This window comes from Setaria viridis, chromosome 7 (genome assembly GCF_005286985.2).
Source record: "Setaria viridis chromosome 7, Setaria_viridis_v4.0, whole genome shotgun sequence".
In the NCBI taxonomy this organism is placed as follows: Eukaryota; Viridiplantae; Streptophyta; class Magnoliopsida; order Poales; family Poaceae; genus Setaria; species Setaria viridis.
The window spans coordinates 30,190,321-30,216,858 of NC_048269.2; the positions used below are offsets into that span (position 1 = coordinate 30,190,321).

General features: G+C 46.6%; 6 protein-coding genes across 13 annotated transcripts; 3 read left to right on the top strand and 3 right to left on the bottom strand.

Annotated features, from left to right (window-relative positions):
• Window positions 1–13: 13 nt before the first annotated feature.
• Window positions 14–6,863, top strand: LOC117863778 (double-strand break repair protein MRE11). Of its 2 annotated transcripts, XM_034747621.2 has the most exons (23): window positions 15–180; window positions 447–527; window positions 768–909; window positions 1,004–1,161; window positions 1,380–1,470; window positions 1,577–1,696; window positions 2,877–2,945; window positions 3,082–3,173; window positions 3,286–3,388; window positions 3,477–3,584; window positions 3,666–3,728; window positions 3,791–3,862; window positions 4,005–4,082; window positions 4,165–4,227; window positions 4,313–4,376; window positions 4,496–4,578; window positions 4,996–5,109; window positions 5,208–5,285; window positions 5,371–5,439; window positions 5,529–5,764; window positions 6,030–6,111; window positions 6,224–6,400; window positions 6,530–6,863. In XM_034747621.2, the coding sequence occupies exons 2-23, from the start codon at window positions 505–507 to the stop codon at window positions 6,563–6,565; spliced, it is 2,121 nt and encodes a 706-aa protein (XP_034603512.1). In that variant the 5' UTR covers window positions 15–180; window positions 447–504; the 3' UTR covers window positions 6,566–6,863. The 2 variants fall into 2 exon arrangements, with proteins under 2 accessions (XP_034603513.1, XP_034603512.1); XM_034747622.2 differs by lacking the exon at window positions 3,666–3,728 and having other exon boundaries at window positions 14–180.
• Window positions 6,864–7,069: 206 nt separating this feature from the next.
• LOC117863777 (uncharacterized) lies at window positions 7,070–10,346 on the bottom strand. The gene is made up of 8 exons (XM_034747620.2): window positions 10,136–10,346; window positions 9,272–10,035; window positions 8,999–9,187; window positions 8,774–8,882; window positions 8,611–8,669; window positions 8,408–8,518; window positions 7,652–8,291; window positions 7,070–7,337 (listed from the first exon to the last, which is right to left on the bottom strand). Exons 1-8 carry the CDS (start codon window positions 10,257–10,259, stop codon window positions 7,234–7,236), a joined length of 2,100 nt encoding a protein of 699 aa, XP_034603511.1. The 5' UTR covers window positions 10,260–10,346; the 3' UTR covers window positions 7,070–7,233.
• A 4,587-nt stretch (window positions 10,347–14,933) lies between these two features.
• On the top strand, window positions 14,934–19,871 carry LOC117863585 (probable galacturonosyltransferase 10). 4 transcript variants are annotated; one of them, XR_011898642.1, is made up of 5 exons: window positions 14,934–15,470; window positions 15,665–17,313; window positions 18,852–18,998; window positions 19,083–19,168; window positions 19,355–19,871. XR_011898642.1 is itself a non-coding variant. In XM_034747376.2 (2 exons), the coding sequence occupies exons 1-2, from the start codon at window positions 15,246–15,248 to the stop codon at window positions 17,111–17,113; spliced, it is 1,674 nt and encodes a 557-aa protein (XP_034603267.1). In that variant the 5' UTR covers window positions 14,934–15,245; the 3' UTR covers window positions 17,114–17,595. The 4 variants fall into 4 exon arrangements, 1 of the variants encoding a protein (XP_034603267.1); XR_004642254.2 differs by having other exon boundaries at window positions 19,083–19,871; XR_011898643.1 differs by lacking the exon at window positions 19,083–19,168.
• LOC117863587 (uncharacterized) lies at window positions 17,869–21,121 on the bottom strand. Its single transcript, XM_034747377.2, has 2 exons — window positions 20,767–21,121; window positions 17,869–19,302 (listed from the first exon to the last, which is right to left on the bottom strand). The coding sequence occupies exons 1-2, from the start codon at window positions 20,977–20,979 to the stop codon at window positions 18,082–18,084; spliced, it is 1,434 nt and encodes a 477-aa protein (XP_034603268.1). The 5' UTR covers window positions 20,980–21,121; the 3' UTR covers window positions 17,869–18,081.
• A 688-nt stretch (window positions 21,122–21,809) lies between these two features.
• On the top strand, window positions 21,810–23,294 carry LOC140223513 (uncharacterized). Its single transcript, XM_072295360.1, has 2 exons — window positions 21,810–22,542; window positions 22,613–23,294. Exons 1-2 carry the CDS (start codon window positions 21,991–21,993, stop codon window positions 23,288–23,290), a joined length of 1,230 nt encoding a protein of 409 aa, XP_072151461.1. The 5' UTR covers window positions 21,810–21,990; the 3' UTR covers window positions 23,291–23,294.
• Window positions 23,295–23,372: 78 nt separating this feature from the next.
• LOC117863588 (uncharacterized) lies at window positions 23,373–26,394 on the bottom strand. Of its 4 annotated transcripts, none has more exons than XM_034747379.2 (12): window positions 26,088–26,394; window positions 25,897–26,007; window positions 25,733–25,795; window positions 25,534–25,647; window positions 25,287–25,436; window positions 25,114–25,191; window positions 24,821–25,042; window positions 24,666–24,752; window positions 24,441–24,560; window positions 24,173–24,265; window positions 23,834–23,984; window positions 23,373–23,699 (listed from the first exon to the last, which is right to left on the bottom strand). In XM_034747379.2, exons 1-11 carry the CDS (start codon window positions 26,352–26,354, stop codon window positions 23,925–23,927), a joined length of 1,365 nt encoding a protein of 454 aa, XP_034603270.1. In that variant the 5' UTR covers window positions 26,355–26,394; the 3' UTR covers window positions 23,373–23,699; window positions 23,834–23,924. The 4 variants fall into 4 exon arrangements, with proteins under 4 accessions (XP_034603270.1, XP_034603269.1, XP_034603272.1 ...); XM_034747378.2 differs by having other exon boundaries at window positions 23,373–23,760; XM_034747381.2 differs by having other exon boundaries at window positions 23,834–24,000.
• Window positions 26,395–26,538: the final 144 nt, after the last annotated feature.

A 26,538-nucleotide genomic window follows, 5' to 3' on the forward strand; every position in this document is an offset into this window, starting at 1 on the left:
TTTCGTTACTCGAAAGCGTATTTCTGTGTCCATGCTTTTCGTCTGCCCTCCGGCTCCGTTGTCTCCGCACGAGACGACGGAACCGAGGACGGAGGTAGGAGACGGGCTTGGACTTCCCGCCAGGACTGAGCGCTGCGGTCTACTCGCCCGGGCGGCTGCCACTGGCGGCTGGACGGACAGGTAGTATCTTCACCGTCTTCCTCGTCCGATAACCTCGCGTTTCCGCGTTTCGCGGGGGCTTCCTTAGTTGGGGGGCGCGCAGCCGCCTGCGTGCAGAGTGGCTTTGAATTTGTTAGTGTTGGACGGGGGTCACTGTTCTTGCGCGCGGCACCTGTACGACGAAATGCCTGCACGCCTCCTTGATGCTCTCGCTGTCCTTTTTGCTGTATTATTAATTTATTATGTAATGTAATGTAATGTAACTCGTGCAATCGTTGGTTTTGCAGTGACATCGCGATTTTGCAGCAAGGGATTGATCTGGTCAACTAGTTGAGGTTAAGTCCAATGTCTGAACCAGCACAAGCGATGTGAGTTCTCTTGCTCATTAGGTGAATAATAGGTGCAATTCATGGAACTTGTGTTCTGGTTCTTTGGATGACTATAGCGCTGCATGGCTTGTTGGGTTGTTCCAAGTACTTATTTTGTGAAATGAACTAAATGATTGCAATGAAGCAATCTGCATAGTTGTCATATAGTACTATGACTTAAGTGCTGCCTGTTGTGTGATGCTGGGTTCTTATTATGCCAAGTGTCCAATGATGCTGCAGGGAAGGGGGAGGTGATATCAACACGCTTCGAATACTTGTAGCGACTGACTGCCATCTAGGCTATATGGAGAAAGATGAGATACGTAGGTTCGATTCCTTCCAAGCATTTGAGGAGATTTGCTCACTGGCAGATCAAAATAAGGTTTGTAGGAATGACATTTCTGTTACCATCACTTGTTTTCCCAGATATGGTGAGCTAATTCATTGTTTACGTTTTATATGAGACTGAATTGCAGGTAGATTTTATACTTCTTGGCGGTGATCTATTCCATGAGAACAAACCGTCACGTTCAACCCTGGTAAAAACTATTGAGATTCTGCGGCGCTACTGCCTTAATGATCAACCAGTGAAGTTCCAGGTTGTCAGTGACCAGACAGTCAACTTCCCAAACAGGTTCGCCATTGAACCCTATTGCTTGATCAATACTTTTGTAGTCGCTATGTGTAAATTCAAGACAAACTACACCCTAGAAACTCTTATGGAGAATTTGTTCACTTTTCCTGAGATTCATTTGTCTGATATATCATTTATGAGGGCTTCCAGAAAGATGTATAGATATGTATATGTGCTTTTCTCATTTTGCTACAAGAAATTCTCTGTTGTATTCTCAGATTTGGTCAAGTAAATTATGAAGACCCAAACTTCAATGTTGGCCTGCCTGTGTTCACTATCCATGGAAATCACGATGACCCTGCTGGAGTGGTATGGGCACTGTTTTCTTACTCTCCAAACATTGCGTATTTATACTGAAATTATGTGTCTGATGGGATGTCAGCTTTCTTTCATACATCTGTGCTTCTTGTTGTAGGATAATCTCTCTGCCATCGATATTCTTTCGGCTTGCAATCTTGTAAATTATTTTGGAAAGATGGATCTTGGTGGCTCTGGTGTCGGACAAATAGCAGTTTATCCTGTACTCCTAAAAAAGGTAGCACTACGTCAGCTCCAGGGAATAACTTATGTTTAATAATATGCTAAAAAAAATTTCTCGAACTACGCAGGAGAGCTGCATGTCATTTCATTAAGATAGAAAAGAAAGTACATAGAGAGGGGGAGAGCCCCCAGAGTAAGTACCAAACACACCCCAACACTCACAAAACACTACACACCCAAAACAAGGAAAGACCTGACCAGAGAGCACCAAGCCTAAGATGGTGCTACAAGCGACCTAGCAAGCAGCTCTTTGAGCTTAGAAGCTCCAGCCAAGCACCACAGGGTGCTTTCATTTGTTATGGCCTGCAGGAGCACCTGGGAGTTAGGGAGAACACCTTCAAACACACAAGAATTTCTATGTTTCCAAATCTCCCAAGCCACCAAAATGATGAGCGAATTTAATCCCTTTTGCCACTGATTTGGAGCAGCTCTAATGACTTTGCCCCACCACGCTGAGAAGCTAGAGGAGTTTACCGGCACATCAACTACCAGATTGAGATGTGAGAAGACCAAAGTCCAAATTTGTCTGGTAAAAACACAAGATAACAGCAGGTGGGGGGCTGTTTCCTGCGCTTGGTCACAGAACAGGCATGCCTGGGGGTGCTGCAGGCCCCTCCTGGCCAGCCGGTCAGCAGTCCATAACCGCTGTTTAATAGCCAGCCAAACAAAGAACTTGCAGTGTAAGGGAGCCCAACTTTTCCAGATTCTTTTCCATGGTATAAACTTTATTGAGCCAACGAAAAGGGCTTCATATGCAGACTTGCTGGTGTAGATTCCAGATTGGGTCAGCTTCCAGAGGTGTTGATCCGGGGTATCCTGATTTAGATGGACACCATCCAACTGATCCCAAAGTAGCTTGTACTCCATCAGGACCTCCACTGAGAGGCCTCCTCTAATATCTGAAACCCAGCGCCTGTTGGGGAGGGCCTGTGCCACTGTTCTAGTTTTGACAACTCTCTTAGGAATAGTCTGAAACAGATTAGGAGCAATTTCAGCCAGAGTTTTCCCTTCCAACCATCTGTCTTTCCAGAATAGGATTGTTTCCCCGTTTCCAACAACCGAGACCACTGCCATGTTAAATAAGGTTTGAGCCTTTTGGGGTACCTGGATATGAAGACCAGCCCAAGGACGAGAATGAATAATATGCTAAATTCATTGCTTTCCTATTATTTCAGGGCATGACTTCTGTTGCGCTGTATGGTCTTGGCAATATTAGAGATGAACGACTGAATAGAATGTTTCAGGTACCTTTCAATCAATCTTTTATGAATTTGAAATAGCTTCTTGTCAGTTGAACAAGAAAAGTTTTTTGATATTTCAAACATTTACATGGAACCTTTTTCTTATTATTGGATCATGTTTTGTATTTGAATACTTCAGACGCCTCATTCAGTACAGTGGATGCGTCCTGGAACTCAAGATGGAGAGTCAGTGTCTGACTGGTTCAATATATTAGTTCTTCATCAGAACAGGTATGCATAGCATGTTAGAACTTAGAAGTTAGAACAACAAAGCAAAATATTTTGTTCATTTGGTCCTTCATCCTGTTTACTAAAAACCATATTTACACCTGAACTCATATAGGATAAAGACAAACCCTAAAAGTGCCATCAACGAGCATTTCTTACCACGTTTTCTGGACTTTGTTGTGTGGGGCCATGAGCATGAATGTCTTGTTGATCCTCAGGTAACAGCTAGAATTTCGTTTTTTACATTCTAATGGTTTTAAGGGTAAAAACTAACTATGCACTTTTCTTCTAATAAACCATTTACAGGAGGTCCCTGGGATGGGTTTCCACATCACTCAACCAGGCTCATCAGTTGCGACCTCCCTGATTGATGGTGAAGCAAAACCAAAGCATGTCCTTTTGTTAGAAATCAAGGTCTTCTTTCAAATCAGAACTCCCTTATTCATGTTCTATGTGCTTCTGTAGTTTTTCATTCCTTTATATGTTTTGTAATAGGGAAATCAGTATAGGCCAACGAAAATACCTTTGAAATCTGTCAGACCTTTTGAATATGCTGAGGTATGTCTCTTGTATTTTATGCTTCTTATGCAGTTAATGAATCTCAGAATTTATATTTGTAGGTTGTGTTAAAAGATGAAGCAGATGTTGACCCCAATGATCAGGCCTCTGTGCTTGAACATTTAGATAAAACTGTGAGTGCTCGTATCCATTCTGTTTTTAGATCTTCTCATGTTTCTTAAGAAACATTATAATAAAGAACAGTTGAGTCTGCCCATTTTTTTTTGTTAAATGTAAGTGATTTTTCCTGGGTTCCGTATTATTCAACTGCTTCAGGTGAGAAATCTGATTGAGAAGAGTAGCCAACCAACAGCCAGCAGATCAGAGCCCAAACTTCCGTTAGTTAGAATCAAGGTAATAAATAAAATGCATCACATAAGTGGGTTCAAAGTGATCAAGAAAGAAAAAACATGACAATGCTCATATTGTTCTGCAGGTAGATTACTCTGGGTTTTCAACAATAAACCCACAACGTTTTGGTCAGAAATACGTAGGCAAGGTACATAAAGCACTAATTTGGTACTACTGAAGTGTTTGCTCTGTCTCAATCTTACTTGACTGAACTTATTTGATGAATTTGTAAGGTGGCAAACCCTCAAGATATTCTCATTTTCTCTAAATCAGCAAAGAAGCGTCAGGCTACAGGAGGTATTTCTTTATATTTTGAGAGAAACAGTGCATCTGATATCTATTTATTGAGAAAAAAGGCTACAAATCGCTTGTTTATTTTCTTAATGATGTATCTTTTAATTATGTCTATCTTGTAGACCATATTGACGATTCCGAGAAACTTCGTCCTGAGGAACTAAACCAACAAACTATTGAAGCTTTGGTTGCAGAGAGCAACTTGGTACTCTTAATACTGCATATACTTTTTTGGCTGTCTTTGAGGACGGAACATAATGTTGCATCAATTTTATGCTTACTGGTCCCCTCTAATCGTGCGAACTAAAAGCAAACATCTAATCTTCTTGATAATGCCTTATGCACAAATTAGATTCTGAAATGTTCTCTGTTAGTTCAGCATATCAATTTGCTTTCATTTGGAATAGTAATTTAATGCCCAGAAAAATGCTTCTGACTAGCGCTAGAAGCTGCATGGGTAGGCATGAATAAATTCCCAGTCAATATTTTGACGAAACTACATGGCTGTTCATGAAGAGTATTTTATTTTCCTGGTATCCATTTGTAGACATCCTGATTTTTGTGTTATATGTACTTAAAATGTAAAGTTTTACAACGGCACACATATCCTCTTTGTTTTCAGAAAATGGAGATTCTTCCTGTGGACGACTTGGACATTGCATTGCATGATTTTGTGAACAAGGATGACAAGATGGCATTCTATTCATGTTTGCAGCGAAATCTTGAAGAAACCAGGGTATAATTCCCAAGGATTGTGAAATGTTAGCTTTTAGTTCAGGATACCAAAGAAGAATCATGCATCTAATCTCTAAATCTTGATTTAAAAAAATGCAGAATAAATTGAGTTCTGAAGCAGATAAATCTAAAATCGAGGAAGAAGATATAATTGTCAAAATTAGCGAGTGTATGCAGGTATTTAAGCATTCTACAGTTGTACTATAGTTATGCAAGAATGCTCTGGCTCAAAAAGGTTAACGAGTCCAATTCTAAAATCTAGGACCGTGTAAAGGAAAGGTCCCTTCGCTCCAAGGATGGTGCACGGTTCCTATCAAGCTCTCAAAATTTGGTGATTATTATCTTAGCCTTAAATCCCTTTTTTGCTGCATTAATATTTTTATTCCTAGAAAGCTTATAATGCTTGTGATATTCATCTAGGATACTGGAGGAAAATCTGTTGCAGCCCAAAGCAGCCTGAATTCCTTCAGTGATGATGAAGACACCAGGGAGATGCTTCTTGGTGCAAGATCAACTGAAGTTGGAAGAAAATCATCTGGATTTACTAGACCTTCCAAAGATACTACTGATGTTGCTAAACGTGGTGCTTCCAAAAGGGGCAGGGGAAGAGGCACTAGCTCAATGAAGCAGACCACTCTTAGTTTCAGTCAGTCGAGGTTGTTGATTCTAACTGTTATCATCTTTCTTTCCAGCTTTGAACCTCTGAAGTTCAATAGAATTTTGTGTTACCATGGAGAAATGTAGTTATTCATCCATGGCCAAATAAAATAGCTATGCCAAGCCTAATTTTGCATTTAAATGGACTTAAAATCAATGTTATTGAAAGCTTCACTGCCCTGATTTTCAGGCCGCAGCAAAGCTAGAATGCACTTATTTTGGAAAAAGCAACTTCAATGCTGATTTACTGACCACCATTTGCAGGTCAAGTACTGTTATCCGCAGTGAGGAGGTGGCATCATCCTCAGAGGAGGAAGCAGATGCAAATGAAGTTGTTGAAAATTCAGTATGTCTATTTACTTAATTTTTGCTGGTGCCGGTGCATGAAAATGATTTGGACTGCCTTGTTTTCCTTCCAAATGATCTCATCATCTGTTTTTATTCCCAAATGCTCACAGGAAGAAGAGAGTGCGCAGCAAGTTGGGCGTAAAAGAGCAGCTCCTAGAGGTAGAGGCAGAGGTAGAGGTTCTACTGCTAAGAGGGGGAGAAAAACAGATATTGCTTCCATCCAAAGTATGATGAGTAAAGATGATGATGATTCAGAAGATGAGCCGCCCAAGAAAGCTCCTCCTCGGGTCAGTGAATCACCTCAGTGTTCTCAGTTAGCATATTGTAGCTATCTCCGTTGTCATGCAAAATTTGGTACATTTAAAAGCAAACATATTGCGTGAAATGAGCTGATTTTTTTTGTGTGTGTTTGGCAGGCCCCCAGGAACTATGGGGCTGTCAGGAGGAGATGATCTTTAGGAAGTTCCCTTGAGAGTAGAGGCTAGGGATTTGTCTTAGAAGAGCCGGCTACCTTGCATCAACACCGACGACGGTTTGTTCTGCCGGTGAACTGAGAACGACTGTACCTTGTACACGCTCGAGTGCAACGGATTATATACATGCTTGTGTAGATACTAAATCACAAGCGTTGGATTGTACCTGTCATGCATGTAACATGAATTTTGACCGTCGATGAGGGTGTTCGTCAAAGTTCACCTGCATGTATTCATGAATCCATCGATGTTAAGAGGGTGCATCTTCTTGTGCAAATTTCTCGATTTACTAGTATCTAAACAAGGTCTACGAGGGTGCATCTTCTTGTGCGAAGTTCACGATTTTACTACATGGTAGTCATAACTTGCGCAAAAGGCACCGAAATACTATGCTTGAGAAGCATTCGCGACAAAATAAATTGAATTTATTTCGCCGGTTAGATTTCAGTGGGATAACGCAAAAGGATCGAGCATCCGCAAAAATGAAAAACCTCAACAAGATAATCCAACGAGCTGCAAAATTTTAAATGTGTAACTATGTACATGATGGCAGCAAAAAGGTTCCCTAGAACCTGAAAAGGATGAGATCAGACATATCCCTGTGATTTGTGCATCTCGTGACAAAACAAGCAATATGTGCCATCAAGCTAGTTCCGACTCGGCCATTGATTCATGTGGTTTGGAGCAGAACTGTGAGGAAGCCAGGGAGTGGGAGGTGTTGCTGGAGCAGCATACGGCGGGTAGTGTGCATCTGCCATTAGTTGAAGAAACATGCATTAGAACATTGGTTCTATGTTTGACAGCATAGTACGGAAAAAGCACGATCAGATCAGGGTGAATCAATGAATGTTAAATTCAGACAAAACCATATGACAAGAAGTAAGCTAAAACAGATGACCCTATGAAGATGACTGCTAATGTGCTAATGGAATGTTAAGTGTTAGTTTAAAAAAGTCAATGGTTTTCAAGCATGAGTGATGAACCTAGAAATATATCAAGTATATAAATTTAGGTAGATTATGAACTGGACTAACAAGACTGCAAGATGAATAGACGATCACCTACCAGTTTGTTGTCCATAGGGTCTGTAACTGTCAGAACTCCATGAGGAAGAACTACCTTGATTTGGCACCCACTGAGCAACTGGTTGTGAACTGTATGCTGGAAGAGTTGGTGGTGGCACCTGATGTGGCCTCCCAATCAGATTTGCAGCTGCATAGCCAGGGGCCCCGTAGGCTTCGGCTGACCCAGCCTGGTAGAGGTTCCTACTTGTCATGGGAGCCTGAACACATTGGTACATCTCAGGGTTATAAGGAATATGATTGTATGGGCTTGGGTTCCCATGGGATCCATATGTACTTTGTCCATATCCAGGAAATGGGGTACTTTGGTAGCTTCCATGGAGTTGGTTTGGGTTACTCGGATAGCTTGAGGGCATCTGATATTGGTTCAGAGCACTTGGATAGCCTGAATGGGTTTCATGTTGGTTTCCTGTTGGACTCTGAAACCTCTGAACGCTAGAAGGTGCCTGTTGCTGCATTGTGTTGCCTGCAGTATGCAGACCTGTGCTGAAAGTAGCAGCACTTCCAGGTACGGTGCCACTATAACTTCCATATGAATTGCCTATTGGTGGGTGAAAGCTTGCCATGGATGGCCTTGCTTTAGGATCAACTGGAGCCGCAGTCACCACATATGTTGAGCTAGCCTGTAAGCACACAGAACATCAGAACACTGCTGTGTTGCTTTGCGTCACACTGATCTTATCGATGATGGCACAAAACATAAAAGGAATTATTTCAAATAACAATAAAGGTGCCATACATTTTTGTTACTGGAATTTCCATAGCTTGGGGTCCCGGTTCTTGGCAGCACTCGTTGCATCTCATCTAGGTTTCTCTGGGCCTCATCCCTAGAAAGCTCTGTAAAGATTACCTGAAAAATGTTTAAAGCACAGTGAACAAGTAAGCATTTGGGAGTAGTCAGAAAATGCAGTTTACTAATACCAAAATTTGAGTATATACTACCTCGTCAAAAGGCTCCTTTGAATCAGGCATGTCCTTTGAGAGTGGCAAGACAAAATTGGCTGAAAAAGGGAATGTATGGTAACTGGTAAGTGATGGATGTAGAGACACTAAATAAATGAAGCTGGACAAAGAGTAAAATAAAAATGTGCATATGTCCAGGTACCTGTCATTTCGTTAACAGCTTCAGCTGGCACTTCCTTTCCCATCTCATTGAATCGCTTTGCTGCCCTGGATTTCAGTTCACTTGGTGATGGGAACACGACCACAGCAGTCTGTTACATGCAAGAGTATGTGGCATTACACATCTTATGAGTCAATCCAGTGCTAAGATTTTGCTAATCCAACCACCATATAAAAATGTGTCATTTCTCTCTCTTTTGCAGCTTACCTTGCGGTAGTTGGCAAATGGCCTCAGCTTGCGAATACGGGCATTCTTGTAGACATTTGTTTGATCGAGGATGAAGTTGCGAGGGGTGTTTGCAGCCCTGGTCAGCAATTTGTTGAAAATCCATGTAGCACACTCCATCAATCGATCGAAACGCTCACCATAGTTATTCTTGCGCAACAATCCTGGCACCTGCGATGATCAAGGTTGTGATAAACTGAAGAGGCAGCACAATTAAAAGAACACCATACTGTTGCCACGAGAAAGAAAACCAACCTTCATTTGCTCCATTGCAAGGTTGGTCCCCAGAAGGATAAAACGTTTCTCTGGATGCTCCTTGACCCACTTCTCTGCCCATGTCGACTTGCCTGAAGCCGGGAGACCAACCATCATCATGACCTCACATTCACTCTGTTCAAACAAAGGCCCAAATACTGCATTCCCATCAGCAAAAGCCGAGGCCCAGGGCTCATAACCATCAACTGGCTCCAGCCCGTCCTCCCTGCTGAATTGCATCTCCACGACAACATTCTTCAGCAGGACATGGGGAAAGAGCGCGGATTCCCATTGCATCGGCCTCACAGCCGCGTCAACCAAACCAAGCCCCTTCTCACCGGCATCGAAATGCTTCGCGATACCAAGCCACTCGCCGTTCCTCGCGAACCCGATCGACGCCATGGGCTTCGAATCGAGGTCCACCGCGCAGACGATGGTGTCCCCGACCCCGAACCTGACGCCGTAGTTGCTGAACCTCCGCTGGTGGGATAACTTCCCCGTGCCCCCGAACCCGAAGCTGTGGTCGGACTCCCCGAGCGCCCCGATGGGATCGTCGCCCCTCGAGACCCCAATGCGGCAGAGGTGGCGCTCCTCGGGGGCCGTGAGGTCCATCTCCACGGGCTGCTCGGCGACGATTCTGCACCCGAAGCAGTACCTCCCGCCACCCCTTGTGCCCACCGTCGCGCGCGCCCCGGACCAGCAGTAGGCGAAACCGCCCTCGTGCAGCGCGCTGCCCTGGAGACCGCCCCCGCCGACATCGAAGTCTGGACGAACGCCGCCGCGGCGACAACACGGTCAGAGACGCGATTAACGCGACTAGTGAGAGGTGCAGAGGAAGACGGAGGGTGCCAAGTGTGTGTGTACCGAGATCGCAGTCCGCCGGGTTGAGCGCCACGCGCGGCGGCTGCGCGGCGTCCTCCTCCGCTTCGGGGTCGCGCCGGGGCCGCTTCGGCGGTGGCTGCGCGGCCTCGTCGTCCGGCGACGCCATTCCGTTAGGGCCGGGGCTGTCGCTTGTCGGGTTTACGAGGGGAGGGATGGAATCGCACGCTAATCGCTGCAGGTTTAGGTTCAAGTTCGACTCGACGACTCCTGCGGTCCTACCCATCTCGTCGGTAGCGGTCGTGAATCGACTATCGAGTCGGTACGGAGGCGGCCGTGATATAGCGTTGGGCTGCGATACGGGCCTGTTTATTAGGATCCGAGTCACAGTTGGGCCGGCCTTATCCCCTTGGTCGGTGCAGTTTGATTTTTTTTTCTTCGTTGTTTTCTTTGGAGTTCTCTTACCGACCTATAGTAGACATTATTTTTTGTTTGTGCCTGTTTTTAGAACGAAGATGATATAACTGTATGGAGTAACTAGCAAATGCTTACGTTCCTTAGCGGCTTCTAAATTGTCATCTTCGCTTGCTTCCTAATCTGATTTAGGATGTTTCATAATATTTGTATACATCTCTGATAATAATAAGCGGATAACTCCTTTGAATTCTACATAACCCATTTGAACTGTGGAATCTCAATTTTTATACACATGCAACATGTTCTACATCTAGTTTAAACATGCATTAAAACTTCTGTACTTATGCAACTCATGTCTTAGTTTTTATGAATATGCAAGTTATTATAAACATAAGAGATTGCCTACAAAACTTTCAGCCTATAAAAAGAAAAAATTGCAAGGCTAAAATGAATGCTCAGTCCTTGATTATAATATACTCAACAATTCATGCCTGAGTGTATACACCCTGACAGCCTGACATCATGATCTAGTTGCTCCAAGAAACATAAGCAATCAAACAATGCAAGTATCTTTCTGCAATTTGCTCCTCATAATATAGTCAATGATGACCAAATGTTCTACCTACAAATTAATTTTCAGATTCAGATAGTAAATGCATAGCAGTCGAACTACTATCTTGCGGAAAATTTTAAAATATAAGTAAAATTTGATTGTCCATCAGTTGGAACTAAAATCCTCGTAACAAAAAAACCATGATTATTGTTAGGCATCTGAGTGCTCCAGTGGATTTTTCCTCGTCATCCTACGCATATGGTTTCCAGTTGTGGATTGTCCTCCTGGTGATGTAGCTTGGAGCTTCTTGGTGAGGCCGAAGTGGTAGCCCTTCTGGCAGGTGGCGACAAGTGTTGCTGACGAAGACGACATCAGCTAGCGCTGCCTCTAGTTGAGGACTATTTGCTGGGCATGCGAGCGACTCCGCACTGGTGGGTGGTGGCATACATCACTATGATCATGCGAGATCTGTTGCACATCATGGGGGAGCTCCTCCACCACTATGCTATGCCTGTGATGCCTCCTCCACTGGGATTAGCTTCAGCTTCCAGCAAAGGGTGACGGCGATGTGATGCGCCGCCACTGCGGGGAGTCCCAGTACCACCGCTGGGAAAGCCACCAGTCCACCCTCGTCGTAAGCCGCGGCACCCCATTCCCCAAGTATGGTAGTGTAGCTGCGCCAGGATCACCCCTCGAGCCCGACACCAGCCATGCCTACGCCGACCACGCTGCTCCGCCAGGCGCTCGACTGCTGCTCCATCCCCACCCTCACGCTCAGTGGCCATTACAAAAAAGCTGAGGGACTTTTATGCAAATCATCAACGAACTATGGCAGTTTAACTCCAGGACTGCGGGTTGATTAAAAAAAGTTGAGGGACTTTTTTTGTAAAATAACCACGACGGTTAGAAGAAACGACCGCACTTTAATATTTAGTATAGGTATAGATATAGATTAGAGTACTCCCTCCATTCCAAATTACTATTCGTTTAATTTGGAACGGAGGGAGTAGTGCAGTATGTTCATTGTTTTTGTATTTTTTTTCTTCGGTTCATGTGCTGGGTTTGTAACCCGTTTTAGGGGATGTTTGGTTCTATGGATTAAAGTTTACCCTGTCACATCGAATGTTTAGATACTAATTAGGATTAGGAGTATTAAATATAAGTTAATTATAAAACCAATTGCATAAATGAAGGCTAATTTGCAAGACGAATCTATTAAGCCTAATTAGTCCATGATTAACACATATTTACTGTAGCATCACATGGTCAAATCATGGACTAATTAGGCTTAATAGATTCGTCTTGCAAATTAGCCTTCATTTGTGCAATTGATTTTGTAATTAACCTATATTTAATACTCCTAATTAGTATTTAAACATTCGACATGATAGGAACACCCCTTTAGGAAACCCTTTAGTAAAAATGGGATCATCCCGTCCCATCCCAATCCGTTCCTGGAACCAAACACACCCTAAAGGGTTTCCTAAAGGGGTGTTCCTATCATGTCGAATGTTTAAATACCGATCGACGTCGTCGTCATCCGTCTAACAAGCATGAGTGCATGACGCGCATGAGGAGCAGGAGAGTCGCCGGCTGGGGAGCTCGACCTAGGGGACGGGCAGACGGCGCCGACGAGCCCAACCCTGGGGGCGCTGCCGCCGAGCCGGCAGGCCGCAGGCGTGGCCTCCGCGTGTGGGAGCTTGATCCCGGGGGGTGGCGCCGCCGAGCTGGCGGGCCATAGCCATGGCCTCCGTGTGCGAGAGCTCGATCCAGGGGGCGGCGCCGATGAGCCCGTGGGCCACGGCCATGGCCTCTGCGCGGGGGAGCTCGACCATGGGGGGAGGGGGCGCCGGCAAGCCCGCTGGCCGCAGCCATGGCTTCCGCGCGGCTGCTCCATGCCTGGCTTGAGAGCACGAACAGGGAGAGGTGGAAGAGAAGATGGGGGCGACGTACGACAGGCGAGAAACGGATGCCGGGTGTCGTTGTCAAGATTGGCAGATCAAGACTTAGACTAGTAAATTTCTTTTATGCGCGTAAGGCTTCGGATGGTGGCGTGGGAGACACAGGGTTAGACTGGTTCGGGCAAAGGAGGCCCTATGTCCAGTATCGGGGTCGCTCGTGTTGCCCACGCGGGGTTCTGTAGTAGGGGTTACAGACGAACGAGAGAGGGATCTGATCCCAGGTCTCTTGAAGGTGCTTGTGCTCTAAGGGAATGCGAGAGTGCGCTGTTGGCTTGAGGGAGAAGAATGCCGACCCCCAGTCTCGGGCCCCCGGTGCCCCTTTTATATCGTAAGGGGACCGCCGGGGTTACAGGTGAGACTGGGTGATGAGAGCAGTAAAGAGTTTAAACGTGGTATGGTAAAAATACAACATGAAGGGAGGGATCAAGTTCCTAGGTGCCTGGCGTCTGCCGGCGCGTATGCTGGAGGTGGAAGGGTGGCCGTGCGCCAACTGTCGTCGCGCCCTGCCGATAGCATCTCCGGTGTCTGTAGCCGCCGGGTCATGATGAGGGCGTTTCGTCGCCACTCTGGTGTCCGTTGGGAGGGACGGCGGATGCCGCCGTCTTGCTGATGGCTCGCGGAGAGCGGGCGTCACATCCCTGCTGCCGGGCGCGCGGGGCCTGAGAACGGGCGAGTCTTCCCTCTGCTCCGGGCGGCGCAGGCCATGAGTACCCTACGGCGAATGGAAGGAAGCCGCCGGTACTGTAGCTTGTACAGTGTGGTCGTGCATGGGTACTTGCAGCGGGTTGCGTGAGGAGCGCGGTTATCCTTCTTCCTGACAGACCTGCGGTGCATTTATGACGAGGTCGACAAGAGGGACCCACAGGATCGTTACCCTGATCGTCCGGTCCGCGCCCGAGGAGGATATCCGTCTTGTGGTCCCTAGTGAGTCCGACCCCCGTGCCCAGGGTCGGGCGAGGCGGGACCTTGTGGCGAGGGGTCGGGCGCTCCCGACCCCGGGACCGCGGTCGGACGAGGCGGAGCCTTGCGGCGAGGGGTCGGACGCTCCCGACCCCGGGACCGCGGTCGGACGAGGCGGAGCCTTGCGGCGAGGGGTCGGACGCTCCCGACCCCGGGACCGCGGTCGGGCGAGGCGGAGTCCCACTCATGTTGGGCTTGACGGCGATTTCGTTATCTCGGATGGGCTTGGGCCTTCATGATTGTTGCTTTAAGTGGTATTTAGGAGATCGTTAATATTTTCCCCCAACACCGGGGGAAAAGGATAAGACCCGTGAGGGAAGAAAAAAAAAGAAAAATATTGATTAGAGAATGACTAGTGGGGTTAACACTTTTTAGATGATTGGTATGGTCCATTTACTATGGCTAACGGTGTTAAAATCGTTATCCATCATATTCCTCGATCCCTCGTACCAAACAAAGAACCAGGACAGACTCATCCCTCTCAACCAAACATAAAATAGGATCGTCCCATCCAAAAAACGGAAACAGATGATCCTGTCCCACCTTGTCTCCAAGCCAAATACACCCTTAGGGGTGTTTGGATCCTTGAGCTAAAGTTTAGTCCGTGTCACATCAAATATTCAGAGACTAATTATTAGGACTAAATATGAGTTAATTATAAAACTAATTGCACATATGGAGGCTAAATGGTGAGACGAATCTATTAAGCCTAATTAATCCATCATTAGCAAATGATTACTGTAGCAGCACATTGTCAAATTATAAACTAATTAGGCTTAATAGATTCATCTCGTCGTTTAGCCTTCATATATGCGATGAATTTTATAAATAGTCTATATTTAATACTTCTAATTAATATCTAAACATTCGAGTAACAACGACTAAAATTTAGCCCGGACCGAACAGCCCCTTGGTTTCCTAGTCTTCATCTCTCCGGAGCCAGCCAGCAGCATCGACGAAGCGGCGAGCTGAACGGCGTCGGAGCCAGGTGGGCAGCCAGCCAGATAAAGTCGCAGCGCAGTCAAGCAAGGCACCGCACGTCGGTCCAAGAGCACGCACGCACGACGCTGCCGGCCGCGCCGCGCGACGCGAGATCTATCTCGGAAGCCGCGGCCACCGAGGGAAATCGAGGAGGGAGCAGCTCGCGCGCGCGCGCAGCGGTTGGCGCGTCTCAGATCCCGGCGCGGTGAGCCTCTCGCCCGGCGAGAGCAGCGTGGGCAGCGGGGTCCCGGGCGCGGGCGCGGGGCCGGCCCCGCGCGATCCGATGAGGCGGCGGCCGTTCCTGGACCAGCGGCGGCCGTCGTTCAAGCGCCGGTGGCAGCAGCGGCCGTGGTGGGTGCGCCTCGCGCTCTCCCTCCTCCTCGCCCTCGCCTGCGTTCTCCTCCTCGCCGTCCTCCTCGGCTCCCCCGACCCCGGCGCCTCGCCGTCCACCTCCACCTCCACCGCCTCCTCCGGATCCGGGACCACCTCCTCTCCTCTCCTCCGTCAGGTAACCACATCGCATTTATCGCATTCCAGGGATCCTTTCGTTATCCGAGTACTTGACTAGAGCGTGCCAATTTTAGTTAGTAGCCATTACGCCTGCTGAATCTGCTAGCTGTCTAGTGCGAGCTTAGTTTTTGTGGATCCATAATGAGTGCTAGCGAGTAGCATCTGAAAGTTTTTCAAACCTCTCGTGTGCAGAGATCTTACCTGGAGGGCATCACGGATGCGCTCAACATGACCGACGAAATGCTGAGCGCTCGCTCGTTCTCAAGGCAGATCATGGATCAGATTTATCTAGCAAAAACTTATATCGCCGCTTCAAAGGAGGCCAATAACCTGCAGTTTGCGGCGGAGCTTAGTGCCCAGGTACGGCGGGCACAGAGCATCCTCGCGCACGCTGCAGCCCACGGGGGCAAGGTGATGGAGCAGGAAGCAGAGAAGGCGATCAGGGATATGTCTGTGCTGCTCTTCCAGGCGCAGCAATTACGGTATGATAGTGGCATCACAATCATGAAGTTGAAAGGACAGATTCAGTCCCTAGAGGAGAAGTCGAAGGCTGAGGCGGAGAAGAGCACAAAATATGGGCAGATTGCTGCTGAGGAACTCCCTAAGGGGCTTTACTGCCTCGGTGTCCGGTTAACCATGGAATGGTTCAAGAGTCCCGAGCTTCAGAGGAAGTTTTCTGATCGGAGCCCAGCAGTTCAGAGAAACCTAAGGGATAACAGCCTATATCATTTTTGTGTCTTCTCAGACAACATCCTTGCTGTTTCGGTTGTTGTTAATTCTACAGCTATAAACTCAAAGCACCCTGAAAAGATTGTTTTTCACCTAGTGACCGATGAGTTAAACTATGCTCCAATGAGGGCGTGGTTTGCCATGAATGACTACAGAGGGGTCACTGTGGAGATACAAAAGGTGGAGGACTTTACCTGGCTCAATGCATCATATGTTCCTGTTCTTAAACAGCTGCAGAACGCTGCTACACAAAAGTTCTACTTCTCTGGAAGTGGTAGTCGTGGAACACCAATTAAATTCAGGAACCCAAAGTACCTATCCATGCTTAACCACTTGAGGTTTTACATTCCAGAAATATATCCTGAATTGCAGAAGGTGGTATTTCTTGATGATGATATTGTTGTTCAGAAGGACTTATCAGAACTATTTACTACCAACCTCAATGGTAATGTGATGGGTGCTGTAGAGACTTGCATGGAGACGTTCCACAGGTTTCATAAGTATCTTAACCATTCCCATCCTCTAATCCGTGCTCATTTTGACCCTGATGCTTGTGGCTGGGCATTTGGTATGAATGTGCTCGATCTTATTGAATGGAGGAACAAGAATGTGACAGGTATATATCATTATTGGCAGGAGCGCAATGCTGATCATACCCTATGGAAGCTTGGATCTTTGCCACCTGGGCTTCTTGCTTTCTATGGTTTGGTTGAAGCACTGGATCCCAAATGGCATGTCTTGGGACTTGGCTACACTACTGTGGATCCTGCTACTATCAAGGAAGGGGCAGTACTGCATTACAATGGAAATATGAAGCCATGGCTCAAAATTGGAATGGAGAAGTACAAGGGCTTTTGGGATAGCTATGTGGACTATTCACACCCTTTGATTCAGCAATGCTTCATGCGTTGATTGCTGTGTATCAACATTAGACATTTTTGTAATCTCCCTCGTAGAAATGTTCCAAGTGCATGCTACACTGCCACACGGAAACATTCTACTTAGACCAGTTGGCTTCGCTCTCAAGTTATAATCTCCGACGAAACATCGGTGGCTGTTTATGGCATCTGTAATTGATGAAGCACAACAATTACATGTACCTCCAGCCACAGGTAAACAGCACAAGAGCTAAGATTGTGTTGCAGTAGACTGCTACTTGAACCACATCCACTACTTACATTCATAACTTGCAACCACCAATGTAATTTTTTATTTTTTATTTTTTGGGTGAGACAGCACAGAATGGATATGATGTAGAATTGATTCAAAATTCTTGAGGTGTTACAAGTTTTGAGTTACATATCCATAATTATTGGATGTTAAGACAGCAAACCTTTTCCTGTTTATTTATACATCTTGATAAGTAAAGTTGGCACATCTCATTTTCAGCTCTACCTGAATTTGTTTTGTCTTTCTTGCTGCTCAATGTTGTCACATCTTGTGTGATGGACGACAGTAAAGCTTATTTGCAAGTCCGTGTCTCGTGGGAAAAGGTGCATCAGTGCTGTATTTAATATGAGTGACATTTATATGAGTGCATCCATTTAATGCAGAGAATATGGATTTATCACATGTGGCTGAACTTTATATGGACTACAATTCAGGCAAGAATTTACAGGAAATAAAGTGTAAATACAGCACATTGTCAAGTCCACAGAAGGAATCCATTTATAATATGAAATTAACTATTATTTATGCTGCCATCAGCTACAAAATGACAACTATAGCTTCATATCTGGTATTCTGTTTCTTCTCTATTTCTCTTCAGAGGTATTCAGCGTATGAATGCGGTCTGGATTTTTGTCTCTTCTGGAATGCTTTTACAAATTTGTATTTCTACTACTTCATCATTGTACTGCAACACTTTTCCAGTCCTAAGTTCATGGGTTTGCTGTGGCATCTACCTCCATTTGATGATTCCCATCATTGTTGCTGGCAGCAACCGTGGCCCTCCGCTTCCTTCTAGATCTGGACCTTCTCCTCCTATGTCTCTTGCTTGTTTCTTTTCTTTCCTCGTTATTTGTGGATGTGCTGGTGCTTACATCTGCAGGGTCGGCAGCAGGTTCCGGTGCTTGCGCTTTGTTCTGGTTGGCTTCGCTCAAGCTGTCTTCTGAGCTTGTACCCTCAGGATTTATTTCTTTCTCTGCTTCTTTAAGAACTACATTACCATCTTCATTCTCCAGCAGTTTACTGTCTCTGCTGTGGTTGCTGACCTCGCCTTGATGGTTCTCCTCCTGTCCCGTGCCATCCAAGTCTTCTTTGCTGGCTTCCTGACCATTTGCCTGTTTCTGACTCCCTTGCGGAAGCTCAGATTTATCTTGCTGACTACCCTCTGGAGTATCATCTGACTGTTCATTGGCATCACCTTTATTCTCTTGTGGCTGACCATCTTCCATGTTAGTTGTCAACTTTAAGAACTGCTCTTGTGAGGAACTATTGTCCTGTTCGTTGCTCTCTGCTGCAGTGGTCTTGTAGGAATTTTGTTCTTCTGCTGTAGCAGGTACAGAACCATTGGTGTTTTCAGATTTGTCAGATACCACAGCGTCAGAAGTTGCATTTTCATTGTTTGCACCCGCTACAATGCTCTCCTCCTGCTGGCTGCTCTCTGATGCATTAGTGATACTGGAATTTTCTTCTTCTGCTGGAGCAGGCATGGAGTCACCAGAGTTTTCAGGTTTCTCAAGTGCCACTGTGTCTGAAGTTGCATTTTCGTTGTTTGCTCCCAAAACATTGCTCTCATCCTGGTGGTCACTCTCTGATGCAGTAGTGTTTTTGGAGCTATCTTCTGTTGTAGCAGGTATGGAATCACTAGAATTTTCAGATTTATCAGGCTCGGCTTCTTTTTGCTGCAAAAGTTCTTTTATACTTGTTGTCTGATCAGGGTTTGAAGCAGCTGTATTCTCTTTCATTTGGTTGATATGGTTCTCTTTCTCCACAAGAGCTGCTTCTAGTTCTTTCTGGGTGTTGGTAAGATATGTGGTGGTAGTTTCTGAATCCATGAGCTTGTTTTTCAATTCTGCCCTTTCAATGCTTAGGACAGATGTTTTGGCTTCCAGTTCGTCCACTTTCCTTCTCATCTCTTTATTAATTTCCTTTTCTTTCTGTCAAAAAGGAGATAGCATTATTTAGCTGATGAGAATTCTTGAATGGTAGGCTGGAGAAATAACTCATAGAAGTACAGAACACACTATCAGAAAACGCCGGTAGAAGGCTCTAAATGTGCTACAGCCATGGCAGACCTTCATCTCAGTATTATTATTTGCAGAATAAGAGTGTGTTCAATTGAACATATCGATGTATTTGGCTACTTGCGTTTTGAAAGTAAATTGTGATGTGAAGCCTCCAGCTAAAGTATGTCTGCAAAATGGTATCAATATGGAAAGTCTTCTCAGGGGCTGAAGTATATGGACTAACTTATGAAGAGGCACGGTTCTAGATTGGACAGTATCCTCATGGTTTGGGTTTGCAAAGATTTTGCGAGTGCAATACTGTAGTTTTTGTTGTATTCATGCGTCTACAGATCCTGTTTAAATTTTTTTCTTCTCCCGTGAAAATTGCAATGTTCCCATTGCAACTCCTGCAGAATTTGTGTCTACATACACCCTAAATTGGTAGCATTATGGCTCGGCCATGACAATACCTAATGCAGATAGAATTATACTTTGCATGAGATTGTACTATTTCTAGTATTTTACCTACTAGGCTACTGCTCCCTCCGTCCCAAATTATATGTTGTTTGGGCTTTTCAAGGTTCATGGGTGTTTGTATGTATCTAAATATAGATGCATACGAACACTTATGAACCTAGAAAAGCCATAACAACCTATAATTTAAAACGGATGGAGTAGTCAATAAAATGCCCTAATTGAAGCAGTATATGCAATTCACTCTATACAAGCTACAGTGAGATCTTGACTTTGAACTATTATGCACCAATGTGTTTTAATCTGTTTGATGATGAAACATTATTAAGGTAAAGGGGGATTGATGATGTGGTATTCAACTAACTCATGTTTAACTCAGCTTAGCTACAGATAAAATCAACTATGTACACTAATGGAAATATGTAATGCAGAGATCCGAAGGGGGCCCTGAAGTTATGTGAATATTTGTAGTTTAGGACCCTTGTTTTTTTTTATCAAGACAAGACGTCTCCGTAATCTAAGGCCCAAATATTCATCTACGATGCGCTGATATTTTTACTTTGAGGACAAAATATTGGGGACCGGGATCGGGGGTGCAGTAGCTACTAGCCTACTACCACTGCAAGTTGGAACTACGCCGTTCAGAATTTCAAATGGATACTCTGAGCATCAATATTTTGTTACAGCTTCTAAATCAGTGAATGAAAGTAATTACGCAACTGATTGCTTAAGAGTACGTAATAGTTGATAGTCCAGGTTATAAAAGCAGGGCGTTCAGAATCTACTGCCGGAGTTAGTCAGCAAATGCAAACACAATGAAGCAGGCAACCGGCAGCCATCTATCAGAAAGATGATTGTGATGCATGCAAACTTTTTTATTCTGAACAGGATGTTTGCAAACTCATACGGCCATATCCATACCTCGAGGAGGACTTGGAAGGACATGAGCTGCTGGTCGTGTTCCTGGATGAGGACGGAGAGGACGCGGCGCTCCCTCATCTTGTGCAGGATGCCGACGCTCACCGCGGCGGCGCCGATCGCCAGCAGCACGAGCAGCAGGTAGGGGGGCAACTTCTTGTTGTTGCTGCTGTTCCCCATTGTGTGGCCTCTTGATCTGTGCTTGCTCGGCTCCATCTCCTCTCTGCAGTCACCCTCCTCTTATTGGCACCCTTGCAGGATCTTGTGCTGTTTACTGCAGGATGGGACAAACTGCCATGGCAGCAGTGTGAAGAAACCGGAGCTTCCTTTTTCAGTTGCTTCGGTTCTGGAAAGAGAAGTGAACTTGCTTAGGAATGGAGGAACGAGACACTAGGAGGCTCCAAGTTTGAGGGCTAGTGTAGTGTACATTGTGTATGCTTCACTTGCTCCAAGGTGAGGCACATGCTTCATTTCACTCTAGCTAGTTGATTTGTTTTAGGCTTAGAGAGGTATAAAGGCTCTCTCTCCTTGACTTTTGCTGGTTATCGTGAGATGTAGGCAATGTTAATCAACTACGATGCTTGCATTTGCTTCTGATCTCACATTAAAGGTACCTTTGAAATCTTTGATCACAAGTTTATTCTCAGAGACAAGCCACAGCTCTGTCATACAGCAATCCGCATTCTATGGTGCCATGCAGCTTTCTCAGGATCATAACTCATAAGCAAACAAGCGCTATGTGCTCTGCGTTACCCGTAGAAGATACTCTTGAAAGTTTCATAGTGATATTTCTCCAAGGAATTGAAGCGATTCAGGACCAAAGATGTGAAAAATTTGCTCACTAACAGGGGTACTTCATGATTCACGGCCGAAGATGTTCTAGGGAAACGGCATCTTCATCGAAAATTTTCAAAAGAGAGAGAGAGAGAGAGAGAGAGAGAGAGAGAGAGAGAGAGAGAGAGAGAGAGAAAGAAATCAGCACTAGTTGCACTCTGCAACTAGCTGTTCATGTGTGATCCCCAACGCTGATTTCTTCCTCCTATCGTTTCCGCTGCCGCCATCGCCAGTTCCCCCAACTATGGCGTCCTCCCCCCTCCTCCTCCCGCGCGCAATTCGTTCCGATCACATACCAAACTTCCACTGGTTCCCGATTCTGATCCGGTCTCTGCTCTCTACTTAAACGTCGTCGCAGGGTAGGGTAGGAAGCTGAAGTTAGGAGATCGATCCATGGGCACCAAGAATTTCTTGGACGCGTCCCTGCGTCCGCCTGCTCTCGACCACCAGCCCCACGACGAGGCCGGCGCTCCCGGCAGCTGGGCCATGCTCGACGTGCGGGCGTACATCGCCGACCGCCGCAACGCCACCACCGCGCATGGCCGGATGAACAACGGCGGCGAGATCCAGGTCACCTTCTGCGTCGCGCCCCCGCCGGCCGTCTCCTACTTCTGCGTCTGGTGCCCGGAACCGGCTCATCTCGCCGGAATAGGCACGGAGCCCCGGATCATAGCCGCGGAGGCCGACCTCGCCGTCCTACGCGTCGGGTTCGGCTCCTTGTTCGACTGCGTCGACCCGCAGTGCCAGGACATCTTCGTCTACCACGCCGGCGGCGGGGAGAAGGGCCCGTCGCTGCGCCTGGTGACGAACGACGACGATCCCTACTGCTTGTACTTCAACACAGGCATCCTACGCCATCGCGACGACACCAACCCGGACGACGACGACCACTACTACATTGTCGCCATGGATTATTCAAAGCTGCCATGGCAGTTCAACCAGCTTCGACTCCAAGACTGATACTTGGAGCTCCAAGCGCGTTCCAGTACAAGGCAGAGAGCACTAACACAGCCAGTTTCGCCATGGTCCGAAGAGAGTGATCATGCTCGGAGAAGGGGGGTTGATGGGCTTCGTCGATCCCTGGCGAGGTATCCTCGTCTGCAGCGTGCTCGACTGCGAGGATGAACTGCATTACATCCCGTTCCCACGGTCACTGAAGGACAACAAGAAGCTCCTTGTCAATCCAGTGATTGCTCGGGACATAGCGGTTGTCCAAGGTCGCATCAAGGTCGTCGACTGTTTCTACTGCTATGCCTCCGGTGCCTGGAAGGCTTCCGTATGGAGCAGGGCGGCTACTAGTTTGGAGAAGAATAACTGGGACAGGGACTACGTGTTTGAGATACGTGATGGCTTTGTTGACACCAACACGTTGCATTTTGAGTTGCTTCCTAAGCTTCAGGCAGAAGATGGTAACTCACCTCAACAGACGTTGGAGGCACTCCACATCGCTCACCCAACACTCAGCTTGAACGATGATCACAACGTCTATCTCATGGCCAAGGTCGACACATGCAACAAGAGGGCACGGGTGCTTGCTGTCGACTTGAAGAACAAGAGGCTGCAAGATGTGGGCGTGTTCCATGCAGAGAGATACCTCGATATTACCTTGTCCTACATTCACAGTAGGATCTCCAAATATTTCAAGACCACGCCAAGCAACTCTAATGCTTTAGCAGCGCATGGCTATGTATGATTGCATTTACAGTTAGTCGCTTGGCCTGCTTTGAAAATAAGGTTTATGAAGTTTGCAGGTTAATGAATAGACACGATAGGAGTACACAATAAGTAGTATCTCCAAGTATTTTTTAAAAAATACTAGCTAATTACTACTCTTAGCAGGATGCATGTATCTGTCTCTGATTGCATTTACAAATACTTTGTTGCCCTACATTCTGTAGAAAGGAAAGTGAAGAGTATGATCTCCTAGTATTTTGGTACATATTTGTTTCATGGCCAATCTTAAGAGGGGGGAAAAAAGGCTAATTGCATATTTGCCCCTATTTCGACCTAACTCAATCTGCCATTAAAAAAATCAAGTTGCAAAATTTTGCCACTAAACCTTCGAAAGAATCTATTCCATCTGCCACTACTTCCCCTCCGATCTGTCAACATGGTTTCAACAATTAAGCCATGAATCCCACTTGAAACAGATCTGTTGACAACCTGAAGATGTAGAGATAGTGGAAATTACAGCAGAACTGAAGGTAAGTTTAAAGTAACAAGTAATGAAGATTACCAGGTAATCAGTTCAACCAATATCGAGTTCCCAGTAATCAAAGTATAGTTAGGAAAAGGGCCTGTCCATTCCAGAAACGTGGACCGCACAGTTATATGACCTTCAGAACTTCAGTGAGGACAAGTGCCCACTGTGTCCAATGTGTTCCTCCCTGCACCAGTACGTTTCTAGGGTGACAACCAATGCAATATATGAGGAAAGGTTTTATTTGGTGTCTTAGAGCTGAGATTCTCAGCACCAGATTAAGTACTCACTGGAGCCACTTGCACACAACAGAGCAAAGATATTAAACACGACGCAAGGACCCTGAGTAAAAATTACATCAGGATCTTAGCTTACCTGGCAGAAGACAGCATATGGATCTCTCAAGGGTCCATCACATGATAGTTCACTTGTGCTTCCATCTATGAATGTCCCGTCGGCAAAAATGACCTGATTTCAGTGGGTTAATCACTTTAGTTGTTTAGTTTAACAGTGTTTGGAACACGAGTGTATTTCATCAGAAAGTAAATTTACGAAATAAACTGTATGTACATTGTAATACAAATAATAGCATGGAAGGTAAGAGCGATGCAATGATGGAAGGTATACAAGGTTACAAACAAACCTCTGAAGCATAACCAGGAGTTTCCCCAGCAGTTGGTTTAACAAAAGATCCTACTGGGCAAGTTTGCTGTACCACTTCACAGAATGCTATGAGTCTGTCCCTGTTGCCAAGCTCCACTGCCTGCGATTTTTTTTTTCAAGTTTTCATTATTATGCATTGACCTTAAAATTCTTGAACACTTGCTATCTATGAAATGTTGTAAAGAGGGTTGGCCTTCTGTTTAACCTGCACAATATCATGGCGAGGAACCCTTGGAAGCGGTTGAACTCTGTAGCCTTTGGCTGACATGACTTCCGCAATTAGCAAACCTCCCTATGGATCATACTATATCATCAATTGCGTACATAGTTGCATCACAGATGTGAGAATGAAGAACCTACTTTTATTGCTTCTCCAACCATTTGTGGAGCAAGAAACAAGCCTTGAAACAGTGAACGCATAACATGGCCAGGTGTTGACCCAAATTCCACCCCAAGGCCAGGTGCAGATAGGCGAGCTGCAGCTGCTTCAACCAAATGTTTCTTCCCAGCAACATAACCACCACAAGGCGCAATAGTTCCACCCGGATTCTTTATTAAACTACCAGCAATCAAGTCTGCTCCCTGCCATGAAAACACACAATGAGATAGAGGTAGAGCTAGCCTTCATGAGATGGTGATAATCATGGACTTACCACCATTGCAGGTTCGGATGTCTCAACAAATTCACCATAGCAATTGTCAACCATCACCATGCAGTTTGGATTTTGCATCTGCAATGAGATCCAAAAGATGAAAACTGTCGGCACACACAAAAGCTAGCATAGATGCAGAAGGTTGCTGGGCCCTAGACAGAACGTGATCTTGCCTTGATCAAACTTATAGCTCTCTGAATATCTGCTACGCTTAAGCTCTTGCGCCACGAGTACCCACAAGATCTCTGTATGAAGGCACATCCAGTTTCTGGTCTGATGGCACAAGCAAGGGCTTCCCAATCAAGGCCACCATCTGCTGCGAGCTACAACTGAAGCCTCATCACTAACCCATCCACAGCACGAGGCAACACAATCTACCATCTAGATGTATTCTAACTTCTAAGAGAGAAATCAACACACCGGAGCTTCTCGGTACGCCACTCCAAAGTCCTTGAGTGATCCTACATTGGCCGACCCCCTTATCCCAATCACCTCCTCTAAGGTGTCGTACGGAGGCCCAGCAACCGCCAGGAGCTGCAGGAATTCAGCATTCATCAGTCTGAAATGTCGAGCAGAAGCAGAGCCAAGACTTGTTCATTCAGTTCATCCTGTCCTTTACCTCATGCCCAGGCCTCAGAAGCGCAAACAGCGCACAGGCAATGGCGTGCGTGCCGGAGAAGAACTGGCATCGATGGAGGAATTGGTACATCGGAGAGGAGCTCGGTCAGACTGAGGTGAGCAACGAATGGAGCGAAACGAGACTGTCGTGTGCCAAGGTGGAACCTGGGGGCGCACAATGGCGGCCTCGGCGCCAACGATTTCGGCGAAGACGGCGTCCAGAGCCTCCCGGCCGCCGCCGTCGTCGTGGCCGTACCCCGTCGACCCGCCGAAATGCTGAAACAAACGACACGCGTGACTCCAGGTTCGGAGGCCAAGCAGAGCGGTAGAGGAATGGGTGAAACGAGGGGGGTTACGTGCGGCGCGACGCGAGCGCGGCGGAAGGCGGCCGCGACGCGGGAGGAGTTGAGGGCGAGGGCGCGGTCGACGGCGCGGAACTCCGCCTGCAGTGACTCCGCCGCGCGGGACACGTCCGGGTGGAACGCCGCGTCAGACGCCGCGACCACGACCGTGGGGGCGTACGCGCGACACCAGCCGACGCGCGGGGCGGGAGCGGGAGCGGGAGCGTCGCGAGGCCGCGCCCACGCGAGGGGGCTCGAGCAGAAACAGGCGGCGGCCGCCATCGCCGCGACCGCAGCAAGCTAGTGAACGAACCAACCGCCCGGCGCCGGCGGGCGGGGTTGTTGGCTCGGGCGGATTATCCTTTCGGTCGCTTGCTGATGGGCCGCCTGAAATGGGCCCTCACGTGCGGATCAGGCTGGGCCTGGCTAACCGTCTGCTCAGGCCCATTTTGACCAACAGCTTAGG

Coding starts and splice junctions, on each gene's coding strand:
- LOC117863587 (XM_034747377.2), bottom strand. CDS start 20,979: ATGGAGCCGAGCAAGCACAGATCAAGAGGCCACACAATGGGGAACAGC. Junction 19,303..20,766: donor CCTTCCAAGTCCTCCTCGAG/GTATGGATATGG, acceptor CCTTTTTGACAG/AAAGAAAAGGAAATTAATAA.
- LOC117863588 (XM_034747379.2), bottom strand. CDS start 26,354: ATGGCGGCCGCCGCCTGTTTCTGCTCGAGCCCCCTCGCGTGGGCGCGG. Junction 25,648..25,732: donor TTCTGAGGCCTGGGCATGAG/GTAAAGGACAGG, acceptor GAATTCCTGCAG/CTCCTGGCGGTTGCTGGGCC. Junction 25,192..25,286: donor GAGCTATAAGTTTGATCAAG/GCAAGATCACGT, acceptor ATCTCATTGCAG/ATGCAAAATCCAAACTGCAT.
- LOC117863778 (XM_034747621.2), top strand. CDS start 505: ATGTCTGAACCAGCACAAGCGAT. Junction 3,389..3,476: donor AATGTCTTGTTGATCCTCAG/GTAACAGCTAGA, acceptor AACCATTTACAG/GAGGTCCCTGGGATGGGTTT. Junction 5,440..5,528: donor TATCAAGCTCTCAAAATTTG/GTGATTATTATC, acceptor ATATTCATCTAG/GATACTGGAGGAAAATCTGT.
- LOC117863585 (XM_034747376.2), top strand. CDS start 15,246: ATGAGGCGGCGGCCGTTCCTGGACCAGCGGCGGCCGTCGTTCAAGCGC. Junction 15,471..15,664: donor CCTCTCCTCTCCTCCGTCAG/GTAACCACATCG, acceptor TCTCGTGTGCAG/AGATCTTACCTGGAGGGCAT.
- LOC140223513 (XM_072295360.1), top strand. CDS start 21,991: ATGGGCACCAAGAATTTCTTGGACGCGTCCCTGCGTCCGCCTGCTCTC. Junction 22,543..22,612: donor CATGGCAGTTCAACCAGCTT/CGACTCCAAGAC, acceptor TAACACAGCCAG/TTTCGCCATGGTCCGAAGAG.
- LOC117863777 (XM_034747620.2), bottom strand. CDS start 10,259: ATGGCGTCGCCGGACGACGAGGCCGCGCAGCCACCGCCGAAGCGGCCC. Junction 8,883..8,998: donor CATTTGCCAACTACCGCAAG/GTAAGCTGCAAA, acceptor TGCATGTAACAG/ACTGCTGTGGTCGTGTTCCC. Junction 7,338..7,651: donor ACCCTATGGACAACAAACTG/GTAGGTGATCGT, acceptor AACTAATGGCAG/ATGCACACTACCCGCCGTAT.